General features: G+C 42.2%; 1 protein-coding gene across 1 annotated transcript; it reads right to left on the bottom strand.

Moving 5' to 3' along the window:
- Positions 1–5,481: 5,481 nt before the first annotated feature.
- LOC104680836 (histone H3.3-like) lies at positions 5,482–6,508 on the bottom strand. Its single transcript, XM_010386927.2, has one exon. It carries the CDS (start codon positions 6,412–6,414, stop codon positions 6,004–6,006), a length of 411 nt encoding a protein of 136 aa, XP_010385229.2. The 5' UTR covers positions 6,415–6,508; the 3' UTR covers positions 5,482–6,003.
- Between the last annotated feature and the right edge of the window lie 10,875 nt (positions 6,509–17,383).

Genomic DNA, 17,383 nt, shown 5'->3' with positions numbered 1-17,383 from the left:
TTACCCCTTATACGAAGATTAATTCAAGATGGATTAGAGACTTAAATGTTAGACCTAATACCATAAAAACCCTAGAAGAAAATCTAGGTAGTACCATTCAGGACATAGGCATGGGCAAGGACTTCATGTCTAAAACACCAAAAGCAACGGCAGCAAAAGCCAAAATTGACAAATGGGATCTAATTAAACTAAAGAGCTTTTGCACAGCAAAAGAAACTACCATCAGAGTGAACAGGCAACCTACAGAATGGGAGAAAATTTTTGCAACCTACTCATCTGACAAAGGGCTAATATCCAGAATCTACAAAGAACTCAAACAAATATACGAGAAAAAAACAAACAACCCCATCAAAAAGTGGGGAAAGGATATGAACAGACATTTCTCAAAAGAAGATATTCATACAGCCAACAGACACATGAAAAAATGCTCATCGTCACTCGCCATCAGAGAAATGCAAATCAAAACCACAATGAGATACCATCTCACACCAGTTAGAATGGCAATCATTAAGAAGTCAGGAAACAACAGGTGTTGGAGAGGATGTGGAGAAATAGGAACACTTTTACACTGTTGGTGGGATTGTAAACTAGTTCAACCATTATGGAAAACAGTATGGCAATTCCTCAAGGATCTAGAACTAGATGTACCATATGACCCAGCCATCCCACTACTGGGTATATACCCAAAGGATTATAAATTATTCTACTACAAAGACACATGCACACGTATGTTTATTGCGGCACTATTCACAATAGCAAAGACTTGGAATCAACCCAAATGTCCATCTGTGACAGACTGGATTAAGAAAATGTGGCACATATACACCATGGAATACTATGCAGCCATAAAAAAGGATGAGTTTGTGTCCTTTGTAGGGACATGGATGCAGCTGGAAACCATCATTCTTAGCAAACTATCACAAGAAGAGAAAACCAAACACCGCATGTTCTCACTCATAGGTGGGAACTGAACAATGAGATCACTTGGACTCGGGAAGGGGAACATCACGCACTGGGGCCTATCATGGGGAGGGGGGAGGGGGGAGGAGGGAGGGATTGCATTGGGGAGTTATACATGATATAAATGATGAATTGATGGGTGCTGACGAGTTGATGGGTGCAGCACACCAACATGGCATAAGTATACATATGTAACAAACCTGCACGTTATGCACATGTACCCTAGAACTTAAAGTATAATTAAAAAAAAATAAATAAATAAATAAAAAAAATTAAAAAAAAAAAAAAAAAAAAAAAAAGATGTGACAAGTGTTTCCAGGAATAAAAAGGTTATTCATGCTTTTATACTTCATTTCCACCCTGACTAGTAGAAAAGAATTCTACGGTCGGGTGTGGTGGTTCACAGCTGTAATCCCAGCACTTTGGGAGGCCGAGGAGATTCAGGAGTTTGAGACCAGCCTGGTCAACATGGCAAAACCCTGTCTCTACTAAAATCACAAAAATTAGCCAGTTGTGGTGGCACACACCTGCAATCCCAGCTAAACTGGGAGGCTGAGGCATGAGAATTGCTTGAACCCAGGAGATGGAGGTTGCAGTGAGCCAAGATCATGCCACTAAACTCCGTAGCCTGGGCAACAGAGTGAGACTCTGTCTTAAAAAAAAAAAATTCTAGATCCCCATTCAAATTCCCCCAACTCCTACTCTTTTTATTCCCTTTCTTGCTTCTCTTAGAAACCCCTTCCCTTACTGTCTCAGTAATAGATTCAATTCTAAGAAAATGGGTAAATTTGGCAATGTTGTAAGTGAAAGAAGAACATTCCTCTTCAGTTTTCCTGCCCCTCCAGCGGGCAGCTCTGTTTGACTGTCAGGATTGCACAGCAATCAATAGCCAAGATACATTGCCATCAATTCCTCTGGTATAAGACAGCAAGCCAGACAAACAAACGACCTGAAATGAAACACAGGATCAACAATGTGCCTCTCAAGAAAAATGCCAAGCCAGACAAATGGCTTTTCTGACTGCCCCTGGTCTTAGGTTTTCCTGAAATCTTATTAGAATAAGCACCTCTTTGTCTCCCTACATAAGTTTCTCTAGTATGCACTGTCATCCTAAGCCCACATTTTAAAACATCACATTTGCAAGAGTGAGAGAATAAAATTTTAATTCTGTCTCAATCAAATTTCCAATTTGCGTGTGTGTGTCTATATCAGAATCTCCCTTTTATGTTGTTGTGGATCTATCTATCGTGTCTTATCTAATGATGATGATGACCAGAACTTAAATTTCCAAAGGGTTACATGTACATTATCTCATTTAATTTGGTTTATTTTAGCCAAAATGACTTCTAGGCAGGCCCACCTAAGCCCTTGCAGGATGAGAAGGCTAACAGCACCTCCTGCTGTCCTGAGTACATGTCTTCTTCGTGGGTGGAACCAGCCTGCTGCCAGTGCCTAGCAAACACCAAGCCAAGAGTCTACCCACAGCTGCTCTCCAGGCAAAGGGCGCTGCCCCCCAGATCTGTCCTCATCCCAAAGACTTTGCAGTATGATAAATGAATTATAGCTAAGCTCTAATAACTATGAATAGCTGTCATGGCTTAGTATCTTGCTCCTATGTAATGACACTTCTATTTTAAAAAGGATCTCTTATGCCTTAATCCAAGTATTTCAGGATCTGCCACACTTAGGGCTGCCTTTCCACTCTGAGCCAGGCTTTGCTTTGATTTTTTTAAATTGCAACTAGATACAGATTAAGAGATACAGAAATGCACAGATTAGATAAAGGTTTGAACCTCCCTTTACTTCTTGAAACTAAGAGTAGCCAAAATCCTGACTAATGTCTGCTCTGTTCCTGTCCTCTGCCACCAGTGAGTCAAAGGGCCCAGGGCTCAGGATTGGCTCCACTCATGGGGTCTTTGGGGATGGATGACAGAGGGACTGTCCTGTACCTTCTGCTGAGCCACTGCCACACAAATGGGTAACCACTAAAAAGGGAGCAAACTGTTGGGCATTGCAGAGGAAGGGAGATGTTCTGGTCTTTTTTTTTTTTTCTTCCTTCAGAGGAGACTTTGTGGGCTAATAGTGACATCTAATTACAATCTAATCACTGGGAGCTTGGAGGGAAATGTTTAGTTCCCCTCACTCTGTAACAGAAACATTAAAAAGCAAGCAAACACAGTTTCTTAAATAAGAAGGAGCGCGGGGAAGCACGAACCAACTGTTGACAGGAAATTAACAAACAGTTACATATTCTGTTCCATTCTCACAATTGTATAGCCAACAACATAGTGGTTAGGTATTAGACTCAAGAGCTGGTTCTGATTCCAGCTTTGCTACTTACTAGCTATATGTTCTTTGGAAAGACTTGTCACATTCCATACTGAGGTATTGCTCCTCAACGGCGCACCAGTTGAGGTATTGTTCCTCACAAGAGGGCATTAGCTGCGGGGGTTTGCCCGCAGACCCTGACCTAAATGACGGATGAATAAAAATCCATATTTTATGTCTTCCTCCATGAAATGGGGTGACAAAGGTAACACTGAACTCATGGGGCTGTAATGAAGATGAAATGGGTTAATGTATATAAACTACTTGGAACTCCACGGGTACACTTCTGTACATCTATATGAATCTTCACTGTTATTATTTTTGTTGCTCTGTGACAGAAAGGACAGATTCTTGTGGAGCCTTAGTTAAGAATTGTAGGCTGGATGCGGTGATGTACACCTGCAGGCCCAACTACTTGGGAGGCTGAGGCAGAAGGATTGCTTGAGGCCAGGAGTTCGAGGCTGCAGTAAACTATGGTTGTGCCACTACTCCAGCCAGGGTGACAGAGTAAGACCCTGTCTCTAAAAAATAAAAATAAGAAAATTTCTGAAATTTCTGTAGATAACAGCCCCAGATTTCTTATTCCAAATTGGATGCTGGATCCTACCAAAGAGATTGAGCAATATAGGGATTCCAAGCACTGAAGAAAGGCCAATAGGAGAGCCATTTTGATGGAAGAGCTCCTCAGCGACCCTTGAGTCATGCCACGTTGGCAGTTACTTGCTCTACCTCCTCATACTCCACTGCGATCTCAGGTACTAATACACAGCTTGTGGCTGTGCCTATAGGGAGAAAACAAATGGAACTGGAAACCCCAGTTTCACTCAGACAGCTTGCTTGTCCTGGGTTTATGCAACTCAGCTAGAACTTGCAGCAAACCAGTGATTCCAATTTAAATTGAAAGAGTGCATTCCCAACTCCCAATTGCAAAAATATAGAACCAGCCCAAGAATGCCATGAATCAATGAGTGGATAAAGAAAATGTGGTATATGTATATACCATGGAATACTACTCAGCCATAAAAAGGAGCAAAATCATGCCTTTTGCAGCAACCTGGATAGAATTGGAGACCATGATTCTAAGTGAAGTAACTCAGGAATGGAAAATCAAACGTCATATGTTCTCATTCATAAGTGAGAGCTAAGCTATCAGGACGCAAAGGCATAAGAATGACACAATAAACTTTGGGGATTCAGGGGAAATGGCGGGAGGCAGGTGAGGGATAAAAGACTACGCATTGGGTACAGTGTACACTGTTCAGGTGATAGGTGGGTCAAAATCTCAGAACTCACCACTAAAGAACTTATCCATGTAACCAAACATCAGTTTCCAAAAATATCTATTGAAATTTTAAAAAAGAAGAAGAAAAAAAAAGTAAGAGTGCATTCCCAGCAAGTGAACTACTGAAGGGCTTGATGTCTCCCCAGGCACCTTCACAGAAAATGCTTCCACTGCCTGGAAAGACGGGTACTTCTGTGTCTGGCTAAATCAAGTTCTCTGTGCTGCTTTCACAAATCACTTCACACTCTGTACAGTGCTCTGAAGTTTACAGTGCCATTTCAAATACATTTTCTCTGTCTACAGCTCTTAAATTACATATTCTTTCCCCATTTCATAGGCGAGAATACAAAGGGTCAAAGAGTAAAGCAACAGAGCTGGAAGCGAAGCTCAGATCTTCTGCTTCCCAATGAGGGGGTCTTTCTCCTACACCACAGTTGCCTAGCACATCACAGATCTCACTCTCAGACTTCAGCTAAAGGCATTTCAGTAGATGCAATCCATCTTACCTTCATCCTGCATGTCATAGCTCTTTGTCTTTTACTTTCGTTCATCATTCTTCATTTTGCCATATTAACCTCATCAAAATTAGTTAAGGGAAGGACTCTGAGAAGATGGCAGAGCAGGAAGCACCAAGAATCTGTCTTTTTTCCTACACAACAATGGCACTGGCAGATCTGTCTACCTCATCTTACATCACTCACAAAAACCTAACTCAAAATGGATTAAAGACTTAAGTGTAAGATCTAAAACATAAAACTCCTAGAAGAAAACATGGAGTAAATGTTTCTTGACACTGGTCTTGGCAATGATAAATTGACAATGGTAAATTTTATGTTATATGTATTTACAATTCCACAATTCTCAAAAATTAGAAAACACTGATCAAGTCAGGTTTTTTTTTTTTTTTTTTTTAGTTTAATGTATTTTAATAGCAAACTTACAGGAACAGCACAGAAGACAGACAACATTAAAAACATGTACTTGCATGTAGGACAACTCAGTTAGAAAAGTATAGTGAATGGATGGAATCTACTGTATGATAAAAATGCTACAAACACCATTTAGTTGCTGTCAATAAGAAATTTACTTGTTTTAAAAAAATCCAAATGCTGGCATTGTCCAGAAAAATTTAACAGGTTTATTTATAATTACTATAAAGTTGAACCACTGAAACTTGTTCACTGAAACATTTTATCTTGCATTAATGCTTTACACCTCTGCATTTATATTAAAAATTCACACACAAATGAAAATGGAAAAACTGCCAATACCTGATTTCTGTCCCCTATTTTTCCACTCGCAATCATATACTTAGGTACCTTTTGACCCCATGGAAAAAAAATATCTAACGTTCAGAACTACCAATAACAGGAAGAAGAGAACTTTTTTTTTTTTTTTTTTGAGAATGAAATGTTTCCCATCATAGTGGATTCTTAAGCATGTTCTCCACGTATGCGGCGTGCTAGCTGGATGTCTTTTGGCATAATTGTTACACGTTGGGCATGGATAGCACACAGGTTGGTGTCTTCAAAAAGGCCAACCAGATAGGCCTCACTTGCCTCCTGCAAAGCACCGATAGCTGCGCTCTGGAAGCGCAGATCTGTTTTAAAGTCCTGAGCAATTTCTCGCACCAGAGGCTGGAAGGGAAGTTTGCGAATCAGAAGTTCAGTGGACTTCTGATAACGTCTAATTTCACGGAGTGCCACAGTACCAGGCCTGTAACGATGAGGTTTCTTCACCCCTCCAGTAGAGGGCGCACTCTTGCGAGCGGCTTTTGTAGCCAGTTGCTTCCTGGGTGCTTTACCACCGGTTGATTTGCGGGCAGTCTGCTTTGTACGAGCCATGGTACAGAGACCTCCTTACTTACCCCCCTTCTCCTTCCGCTGGAGCTCGGCGAGCAAGAGGCGGCGCTGGCATTAGAGAGCGACGGTGGTGCGGCGGTGGCTGCGAACACAATTCAAGTTTTTAAATACAAGGAATGTCCTCTGAAAAGAATTCAGTACTCAAATTATGCAGTTTGCCAAAATGATATTATCATTTGTATTAGGCTATTCTTGCAGTGCTATAAAGAAATACCTGAGATGGGGTGATTTATAGAGAAGACGTTTAATCGGCTCATAGTTCTGCAGGCTTTACAGGGAGCATGGTGCTGGCATCCGCTCAGCTTCTAGGGAAGCCTCAGGAAGCTTACAATCATGTTGGAAGGCTAAAGGGGACTAGGCATATCACATGGGGAAAGCAGAAGTGAGAAAAAGAGAGCGAGAGGAGGGGAGGTGCCACATACTTTTAAATGACCAGTTCTTGCAAGAACTCATTATCACAAACATAGCACCAAACCATGAGGGATCTGTCCCATGAAGCAAACACCTCCTCCCAGGCCCCACCTCCAGCATTAGGGATTACAATTCAGTATGAGATTTGGGCGGAACAAATATTCAAACCATATAACCATTCATACAACTTTCTCTCTCTCTCTTTCTTTCTTTGACAGAATCTCACTCTGCTGCCCAGGCAGGAGTGCAGTGGTGCCATCTCAGCTCACTGCAGCCTCCACCTCCCAGGTTCAAGTGATTCTCATGTCTCAGCCTTCTGAGTAGCTGGGATTACAGGTGTGTGCCATCACAACTCACTAACTTTTTGTATATTTTAGTAGAGATGGGGTTTCACCATGTTGGCCAGGCTGGTCTCGAACTCCTGACCTCAGGCGATCCACCCGCCTTGGCCTGCCAAAGTGCTGGGATTACTGGCGTGAGCCACCACACCTGGTCCATTCATGTTTTTGACAGACATTTATTGAGCAACCACCATATGCCAGGAAGAGTACTCAAGCATGCTTCATCAATTCATAGGTCAGAAGCTGGATCAGGCAAATAGATAACAAGAACATAGTGTTGCGAGTGCTCTGACCAAGTGATACCTGAGGTACTGGGGAGCCATTGGAAGGGGACTTAATGTGGCCTGGAGAAGGGTGTTAAGGGAAACTTTTCCCAGGATGATGCTATAGCAGAGTTTTAAAGTTCGAAAAGGCGGGGCACAGTGGCTCACGCCTGTAATCCCAGCACTTCGGGAGGCCGAGGCAGGTGGATGACTTGGAGCCTAGGAGAAAATCTTAAAAAATTAGCCAGGCATGGTGGTATGTGCCTATGGGTCCAGCTACTCAGGAGGTTGAGGTAAGAGAATTGCTTGAGGCCAGGAGGTCGAGGCTGCAGTGAGCCTTGTTGGCACCACTACACTTCAGCCGGGTGACAGAACGAGACCTTGTCTCAAAAATAAAATAAGCAAACAAATAAATAAATAAAGACATTAGCCGGCAAAACAATGTCGGTAGGGTGGGTATAGTGTATGTATGCAAGCATGCATGTGTTGTGTGTGTGTATGTGTGTGTGTGTTCTGTGGGGACGAACCTGGAACTCCAGAGTTGGTATGAAGATTACTTTATGCTGAAGACTATTGAGACTCAAGAAAGAAGAAGCCCCTCAGAACTTTTCTTATCTGAATCAAAGCAGCAATTTCTGGGAAAAGGCGGCTACTATGCCTTCTCCAGAGGATTGTCACGGCTGTGAGGAAGACGGAAAGACCACTGGCACCTGCAAAAACAAACACATCACAACTTTCTTATTTCCCATTTGCTCACCTACAAGCTCATTTGTCTTTCCTAAAGAAACTTACTGGTTCTTCCCAGAGAAGCCTCTTCTCTCCATTCCCTTTTTCCTACTAAATTAGGCATATAAGCCTCTAACTTTAACCATGAGGGAGTTAACTACTTCTTCTGTTAGCTATTATGTGCATACGAATAAACTTTTTCTCCTCCAGCGAATCTGTATTTTATCAGTTTAACTTGCACACCTCTAGAGAATGAACCTAAGAGCATAGGGGAAAATTTCCACCCCCTCCCCCTGATGGTTTGAAGCAGAGGCACAGTCCCTGCAAAAATGTGAAGGTGGTTGGGGGGTATAAGACACAGGAGCAGTAAGAGTTGAGTACGGCGGGAGCCGATGCAGGGAGGAGTGGTGGCTGGATTGTTACAGAGGTCAGTCATGAAGGGCCCTCATGTCTATCACAAATGTACCTCACCCAAAATAACAAGAATCACTGCTGGAGGCCAGGTGCGGTGGCTCATGCCTGTAATCCCAACACTTTGGGAGGCCGAGGCGGGTGAATCACCTGAGGCCAGCACATTGAGACCAGTGTGGCCAAAATGGCGAAACCCTGTCTCTACTAAAAACACAAAAAATTGACTGGGTATGGTGGTGGGTGCCTGTAATCTCAGCTATTCGGGAGGCTGAGGCAAGAGAATGGCTTGAACCTGGGAGGCGGAGGTTGCAGTGAGCTGAGATAGTGCCATTGCACTCCAGCCTGGGTGACGGAGCGAGACTCCATCTCAACAACAAAACAAAACAAAACAAGAATCACTGCTGGTACCTCAGGAATCTGAAAGGATATAAGATGTGGCCGAAGTCAAAGACAAGTTGTGTCTGCTACTCCGTATCTGAGTGTACTTGTAGAAAGGGTTTTGCAAACTATTTTTTTTTTTTTTTTTTTTGAGACGGAGTCTCGCTCTGTCACCCAGGCTGGAGTGCAGTGGCCGGATCTCAGCTCACTGCAAGCTCTGCCTCCCGGGTTCACGCCATTCTCCTGCCTCAGCCTCCCGAGTAGCTGGGACTACAGGCGCCTGCCACCTCGCCTGGCTAGTTTTTTTTGTATTTTTTAGTAGAGACGGGGTTTCACCATGTTAGCCAGGATGGTCTTGATCTCCTGACCTCGTGATCCGCCCGTCTCGGCCTCCCAAAGTGCTGGGATTACAGGCTTGAGCCACTGCGCCCAGCCTTGCAAACTATTTTTTATCATAACTCCATCAGTAAAAAATTTCGAACATGCAATCTCAATATATGCATACTTATTTTTATAAACTAAATGCAGGTAATACTGTGGTAATGCTTTATTTACAAAATACAATGTACTTAAAAATAGGAACTAAATAAAGAACATAGACATTGCAATATTGTCTTTCCAAACTCCAATAGATCATCTTGCATCCCATGGAATGAAGGTTCCTCACTACGCAACATGCTGGCCCACAGCACATGAAATAAGACATACATCGAATTGTGAGGTCTTTTAAGAAAAATTCAGGCTGTGTGCCGTGGCTCATGCCTGTAATCCCAGCACTTTGGGAGGCCAAGGAGGGCAGATCACCTGAGGTCAGAAGTTTGAGACCAGCTCACAACATGGTGAAACCCCGTCTCTACCAAAAACACAAAAACTAGACAGGCATGGTGGCGCCTGGCTGAGGCATGAGAATTGCTTGAACCCGGGAGGCAGAGGTTGCAGTGAGCTGAGATTGTACCACTGCACCCCAGCCTGGACAGCGAAGTGAGACTCTGTCTCAAGAAAAAAAAAAAAAAAAAAATTCAGATGATGGGCCAGGAAAAATTGTTTAGAAAAAAAGCCCCAAGGAAACAAGGGCGATGCTAGTCTCTATTAGTTGCACAGACTTTTAATAGTGTGTTTTCAGTAGAAGTAGAATTGCTTTTTAGGGGCCAAAGGAAGCTGAATTGCTTCTTTTTTGGACATGTAAGGGGGTATTCTGGCTTGTCATAATATTTTAGGAAGAAAGGATATTAGCATTTAGTGGATGGGTCCAATGTTAGATTATCCCACCAGGTATTCGTGTGTGTGAAATAATGATTTAAATCATCTAAGCATTCACACATACCTCTGTATTTTATTGCCTTATACATTTGTTTGTTTGTTTGTTCGTTTGAGACAGGATCTCACTCTGTTGTCCAGGCTGGAGTGCAGCAGTGCAATCTCAGCTCATTTCAATCTCTGCTTCCCAGGCTCAAGTGATCCTCCCACCTCAGCCTCCCGAGGAGCTGGGACAACAGGCACCCACCACCACACCCAACTAATTTTTGTATATTTTGTAGAGACGGGGCTTCACCGTGTTGCCCAGACTGGTCTCGAACGCCTAAGCTTAAGGGATCCGCCCACCTCAGCCTCCCTTGTAAATCCTGTATAGACTATATTCTGGTCTTATGACTTCTTTCTCTCTCTCTCTTTTTTTAGGGTATATTCTGGTCTGATTCTCTCTCTCTCCCTTTCTTCTCTCTCTCTCTCTCTGAGACAGGGTGTTGCTGTGTTGCCCCTGGGCTCAGGCAATCCTTCAGCCTTAGCCTCCGGTGTCTGATGTAGCTGGGACCACAGGCAAACGCCACCACACCGGCTAATTTGTTGATTTTTTGTAGAGATGGGGTTTCACTGTGTTGCCCAGCTTGGTTTCAAACTCCTGGGCTCAAGTGATCTGCCCACCTGGGCCTCCCAAAATGCTAGAATTACAGGTGTCAGCCACCATGCCTGTCCTGCTTCTCTTATATCTAAATTTATTAGTTATAAGTAGATACAAGCCTCTGACTGCTTCATTAAGTTTTCTATTGTAGCGGTTCTGAGTATTTGCATATTTAAACATATATCATTTAATCATGATTTACTTTCTTTTAATGCGTCCATGTTACAGTTAAATATTGACTTTATGAAGAAAAATATAAGGTAGATACAGACATATTTTTTTTCTTGCTTTTTTTTTTTTCTAAGAGACAGGGTCACACTCTGTCACCCAGTCTGGAGTGCAATGGCATATTAGCTCACTGCAGCTTTGAAGTCCTGAGCTCAAACAATCCTCCTGCCTCAGCTTTCCAAGTAGCTGAGACTGCTGGTACGTGCAACCATGCCCAACTAGTTTTTTTTTTTGTTTTGTTTTGTTTTTGTTTGTTTAATTCTTTTTTTCTACAGACAGGGGTCTCTCTAAGTTGCCGAGGCTGCTCTCAAACTCCTGGCCTCAAGTGATCCTCTTGCCTTGGCCTCCCAAAGTGCTAGGATTACAGGTGTGAGCCACCACATACATCTCATTTTATTTTCTATAAGTTCTCTTTTAGAATAGTAAATGAGATGTTACAAAATTTTTATTATAAAAAGGGATTTCAGGCTGGGTGTGGTGGCTCACGCCTGTAATCTCAGCACTTTGGGAGGCCCAGGTGGGCGGGTCACCTGAGGTCAGGAGTTCAGCCTGACCAATATGGTGAAGCCCCATCTCTACTAAAAATACAAAAAAAAAAAAAAAAACAAAAAAAATTAGCCAGGCATGGTGGTGGTTGCCTGTAGTCCCAGCTACTCGGGAAGCTGAGGCAGGAGAATTCCAGCCTGGGCAACAAGAACGAAATTCCATCTCAAAAAAAAAAAAAAAAAAAAAAAAGGCGGGAGGAGGGTTCAAATTCTGTAAAAGTAGGGCCTTGAAACTCTTCTGTATGATACTGTTTTAGTGGATACATGTCATTATACATTTATTAAAACCCCTGGAATGCACAACACAAAGAGTGAACCCTAATGTAAACTATGGGCTTCAGTTAATAATCATATATCAATATTGACTCTCAATTGTAACAAATGTATCACACAGCCACAGGATGTTTAGAATAGGGAAAATGGCAGGGTAAGGAAGTTTATGGGAACTCTCTTGTACATTCTGCCCAATTTTTCTGTAAACTTGAAACTGCTTTTAAAATGCAATAATTTATGGCTTTTATTTCTTTAAGAAAGCATTGGTTCTGATTGGTTTGAGAACAGCTAATTTAAAGAAAGACCTACTTCATAAGGATTCAAATTTACACCAAAAATCTAGGACAGGTGATAATTGTTTTCCAAAAATGTTCTTTCCTTTACGAAAGGCGATAGATACCATGAGATTCTTTCAAATAACAAATGTCTCTGTTACATTTAAATAGGACTCTACCAACACTAGATTTCCCTTGCACACTCACTAACAGCAGATCTGTGTGTAAAATGAGGACTAACGCCACAGACTGTTTCTTTGTAGAAGAGGTGACAGAATTAGGCAGCCTCAAAATGTCTGCTGCCAAAGTATAATGGCAAGAAAAGAAGGAGTCTGTCATTTATCTCCTAAAATATAAGCATTAGAGAGATACATGTATTTCTTGGTATAATAAATCTTTTGTTACAGCTTGCTTTATATACCAATTTATCTCTAACTCTGACGACTGAATTACAACTGCCATTTCTTGTCTAACTTTGGCTGTTTTCCTCTGAGAAATAATACAGTCTTTTTTTGTGTGTGTGTAAGTGATGGGATTTAATACTTTCATCAGGATGGGTTCATTGAATATTCATATTCTGCTTATATTGTGCAGAGCCACATGGGAAGCTGTAGTAGATTTCAAAAGCAGAAAATAGTAGCTCTGATGAGAAGGCTGTTATGTGTGGGTGTTTAGAAGTTATTAATACGACATTAAGCAAAGCAAATTCTGTTTTAAAAATGATTTGTGCAAAGTGGGAACAGGTGATTTTTGAGCAGATGGCTAAAAATATTATAGAGCAGCTTCACTGAAACAAAACAAAAGAGTTTAAAGCCCTGATTTATTTTAGCTTTAAATAGTTTTCTTGAAAATCAGAGACAAGTGTTTTTGGGGGGAGGGGAGCTAAATTATACAATTGAACATTTTGAATAATCATTCAATTCATTGCTCTCTTTTGCCTTTTCTCTCTGTGACATTCCATTTCTTTACCTCGTTCTTTTTTGTCCTTTCTCTCTCCGCCTGTCTTTCATCAGCCTCTCCTGTACCAATCCTTTCAGGGCCTCATCAAAACTCACCTTTATTGTTTCATTCCATCCTCTTTTCTGCCAGGGAAAGTGCATCAGAATGGAATTGGCAAGATCACTTGACAGCTTGTCTTTACTATTTTGCTGCCAAAAGAGGGAAAATGGAAATTTATACGGTCCATTTAGACAAGCTGCTGTTAAATTATGGGCCAAGTTTCTTTTAAAACAATAATTAATATTTCTTGATTGACTATCTGGCAAACTGCTCTGGACTAATCCAACCTATGAATGAGTGGGATTTCCTTAGATTTGTGCAATTGAACCCTGCACAAATCTATTCAGAAGTGGGTTTTTATTGTTGGATTTTGTTCACACCAATCACAAAGTGCGGGGCTCACAATGTTGGGTTGAATAATATAGTATCGCCATTTTTTTTTTTTTTTTTTTTTTTTTGAGACGGAGTCTCGCTCTGTCACCCAGGATGGAGTGCTGTGGCCGGATCTCAGCTCACTGCAAGCTCTGCCTCACAGGTTCACGCCATTCTCCTGCCTCAGCCTCCCGAGTAGCTGGGACTACAGGCGCCCGCTACCTCGCCCGGCTAGTTTTTTGTAGTTTTTAGTAGAGACGGGGTTTCACCGTGTTAGCCAGGATGGTCTCGATCTCCTGACCTCGTGATCCGCCCGTCTCGGCCTCCCAAAGTGCTGGGATTACAGGCTTGAGCCACCACGCCCGGCCAGTATCACCATTTTTACGTCAAATGATCAAATATCAGCAATGTTATGTGGTTCAACTTAATAGATAATAAATATCTGTTGATTATAATTGAATAGACTATACAAATCATTCTATAAAATATTTGAGGTAGTGTATAATAAAGTGTGGACATACAGTAAGCTAATAATAGGCTACAAAGCAAGTCCATTAATATCAAAGAAATCCTCAACTAACATAGAAAGTTCCAACAAGAAGGTAAATAGGACAAATAAATAAGCTACAAGGTCCTTGACAACTGCAATGATTTTACTATAAATTTAGACCTTCTTATTCTACATTGAAGTAATACCAATGACAATGACAACCAATATTTATTTGTGCCAGACTTGGTGCTGAGTGCTTTATATTATATATACTTTGCACTTAGTGCCTACCACAACCTGTTAGGGTAATTATCTCTATCTTACAGATAAAATAGTAATAATAATCTTTGAGAAAATCCTCCAGGTTCTTAAGGACACATTAAATTGAAACAAAAGTATTGATAATGTCATCAGTGTTACTTGAGTACATGCAGCAAATCTTGTATATTATTTTAATATCCCTTAGCCTTGAGCAAAGATTCTCATGCATAAGAATCACATGAGAACTTCCCAGGCACCCAAAATTCAGACCCTAATGTTTCCTTGCTCTTCCACATGTGGTCTTTATGACAGCATTATTGACACGGTCTAGGAGGTTATGAAAAAAGCAGGATCTTAGGTCTCATTCCAGAAGAAATCGGAACTGCATTTTATCAAGATCCCCAGGTGACTTGTATGCACATCAAAGTTGAGAAGTGTCACTTTAAAAAGGGTAAAGTAGATCCCATGTGTCCAAATTTGAACCACATTCCTAAAGTGATTCTGAGGTATGCTATCAATGTTAAGGTCATATTCGATAACACATTGTCCCAAGACATGATACCAAAATGCAATCCACTGAAACCAATACTGCAAGTAATTTGAGAAGCCAAAGGGTTACAGAATCACGACAATATAAAATAGGTGTGCAGAGCAATCTGCATTCTGAAGCTCTGGCTGGACCCAGAAATAAAACCTAGAATATTGGCAGGGGAGAGTGTATCCTTTATGTTAAGAGGAGTAGCAGAACGGCTCATTTCAGACATGAAATTCCTTTTTTTTTTTTTTTTTTTGAGATAAGAGCTTTGTTTTTGTTGCCCAGGCTGGAGTGCAATGACGAGATCTTGGCTCAGCACAACCTCTGCCTCCCGGGTTCAAGCGATTCTCCTGCCTCAGCCTCCGGAGTAGCTGGGATTACAGGCATGCGCCACCATGCCCAGCTACCTTTGTATTTTTAGTAGAGATGGGGTTTCTCCATGTTGGTCAGGCTGGTCTCTAACTTCCGATGTCAGGTGATCCGCCTGCCTGGGCCTCCCAAAGTGCTGGGATTACAGGCGTGAGCCACCGCGCCCGGCCCCAGACATGAAATTCCTAAAGGCTAATACCACAGCTAGTCAGGCCTGGTGGCTCATGCCTGTAATCCTGCACTTTGGGAGGCTCAGGCAGGTGGATTGCTTGAATTCAGGAGTTCAAGACCAGCCTGGGCAATGTGGTGAAATCTGGTCTTTACCAAAAAAACCACAAAAATTAGCCAGATGTGGTGATGCACATTTGTAGTCCCAGCTCCTCAGGAGGCTGAGGTGGGAAGATTGCCTGAACCTGGTAGGTGATTGTGCCACTGTACTCCAGCTTGGGTGACAGAGTGAGAATCTGTATCAAAAAAAAAAAAAAAAAAAATCCACAAAAAACTACAGCTAAAACAAACAAACAAACAAAAACACCTGTGTGAATTTGGCAATGACTCTTTAAAATATTTGTGTTAATTTTTAGAAAATAATTTTATTTACCACTGAGCCAAAGTGATGCTGCAGTAGGGTGCATGATTTATTTTGTGGCTATAGGGACCCCCGTGCATACTCTTACTTATCCCAGGGCTTATGGTCAAGTGGTAAATTAACTTCTACCTATGGAACTTTGGGGGCGGTCTAAAAAGGACCATGCTAGATAACAGAGTGGATTAGTATGTAGCAGTGGTCCCAACCATCAGGCACTCCAGATTTCTCACATGTCCCTAAAGAATGGGAGTGTGGCAGGGGAGAGGCAGGTTTTCTGCGGCCAAGTGCAGTCTTTCTTGTTTTATAGCTAGAAAAGAGCTACCACAAGGTGGAGCAAAGTCACAGAGAACTGGTGGGCGAGCCAGAACCAGGGTTGCCTGTCTCCCAAACTTGGGTCACCCTGGCTTTCTGGATTTTAAATCACGGGCATTCTCCATACCCAACTTTGTAAACTGAAATGGGTTCTTAACTATGGGAAAGACAAAGAATATCTGAAAAATGAAAATTACAGAAATACTGGCTGGGCGCGGTGGCTCATGCCTGTAATCCCAGCACTTTGGGAGGGCTAGACGGGCGGATCACCAGAAGCCAGGAGTTCGAGTCTAGCCTGGCCAACGTGGTGAAATCCCATCTCTACTAAAAATACAAAAATTAGCCAGGTGTGGTGGTGCATGCCTGTAGTCCCAGCTACTCGGGAGGCTGAGGCAAGAGAATCACTTGAACCCAGGAGGTGGAGGCTGTTACAGTGAGCTGAGATCATGTCACTGCACTCCAACCTGGGCAAGCGAGACTCTGTGTCAAAAAAAAAAAAAAAAGTTGGCCGGGCGCAGTGGCTCAAGCCTGTAATCCCAGCACTTTGGGAGGCCTGAGATGGGCGGATCACAAGGTCAGGAGATCGAGACCATCCTGGCTAACATGGTGAAACCCCGTCTCTACTAAAAATACAAAAAAATTAGCCGGGCATGGTGGCGGGCGCCTGTAGTCCCAGCTACTCGGGAGGCTGAGGCAGGAGAATGGCGTAAACCCGGGAGGCGGAGCTTGCAGTGAGCTGAGATCCGGCCACTGCACTCCACCTGGGCGACAGAGCGAGACTCCGTCTCAAAAAAAAAAAAAAAAAAAAAGTTAAAAGAAAATAATGGAAAGACTAATTGACTTGTTCATTACACTAAACAGCTGGATCAGAAAAGAGATCCACCAATAGAAACCTATGACTCAGTCACACACATTTTACTTATTTGAACTCAATTCACAAGTTTAAAGGAATCGTCAGTTCATAGGAAGTAGAATGGAAAATTGGAAAGAGTACCTACTTTGGAGACAGGCAGATGTGAACTGGAATTGTGACCCTGCCAGGCCAGACATTTACTGAACTTTCTGAGCCTCCAGATTCTCATCTGTAAAATGAGGACAATGGTGTCCACCATGCAGGGTTCTTCTGACAATGTGTGCAAAATTCTTACCTTAGTGGGTATATCCTATCTTCAACAACAGTAAAATGGTGACCTACTAATGGTGACATTAATATTCAATACATTTTATTGACTGTGTATTGGACACCATAATAAAATTAAAGATGAAATATTATCTC

This window comes from Rhinopithecus roxellana, chromosome 10 (genome assembly GCF_007565055.1).
Source record: "Rhinopithecus roxellana isolate Shanxi Qingling chromosome 10, ASM756505v1, whole genome shotgun sequence".
Taxonomy (NCBI): domain Eukaryota; kingdom Metazoa; phylum Chordata; class Mammalia; order Primates; family Cercopithecidae; genus Rhinopithecus; species Rhinopithecus roxellana.
The sequence above is the reverse complement of the archived record's forward strand: the minus strand, read 5'-3'. Positions and strand labels throughout refer to the sequence as shown.

What these genes read in the sequence shown, in the direction of transcription:
- LOC104680836 (XM_010386927.2), bottom strand. Translation starts at nt 6,414, where the DNA reads ATGGCTCGTACAAAGCAGACTGCCCGCAAATCAACCGGTGGTAAAGCA.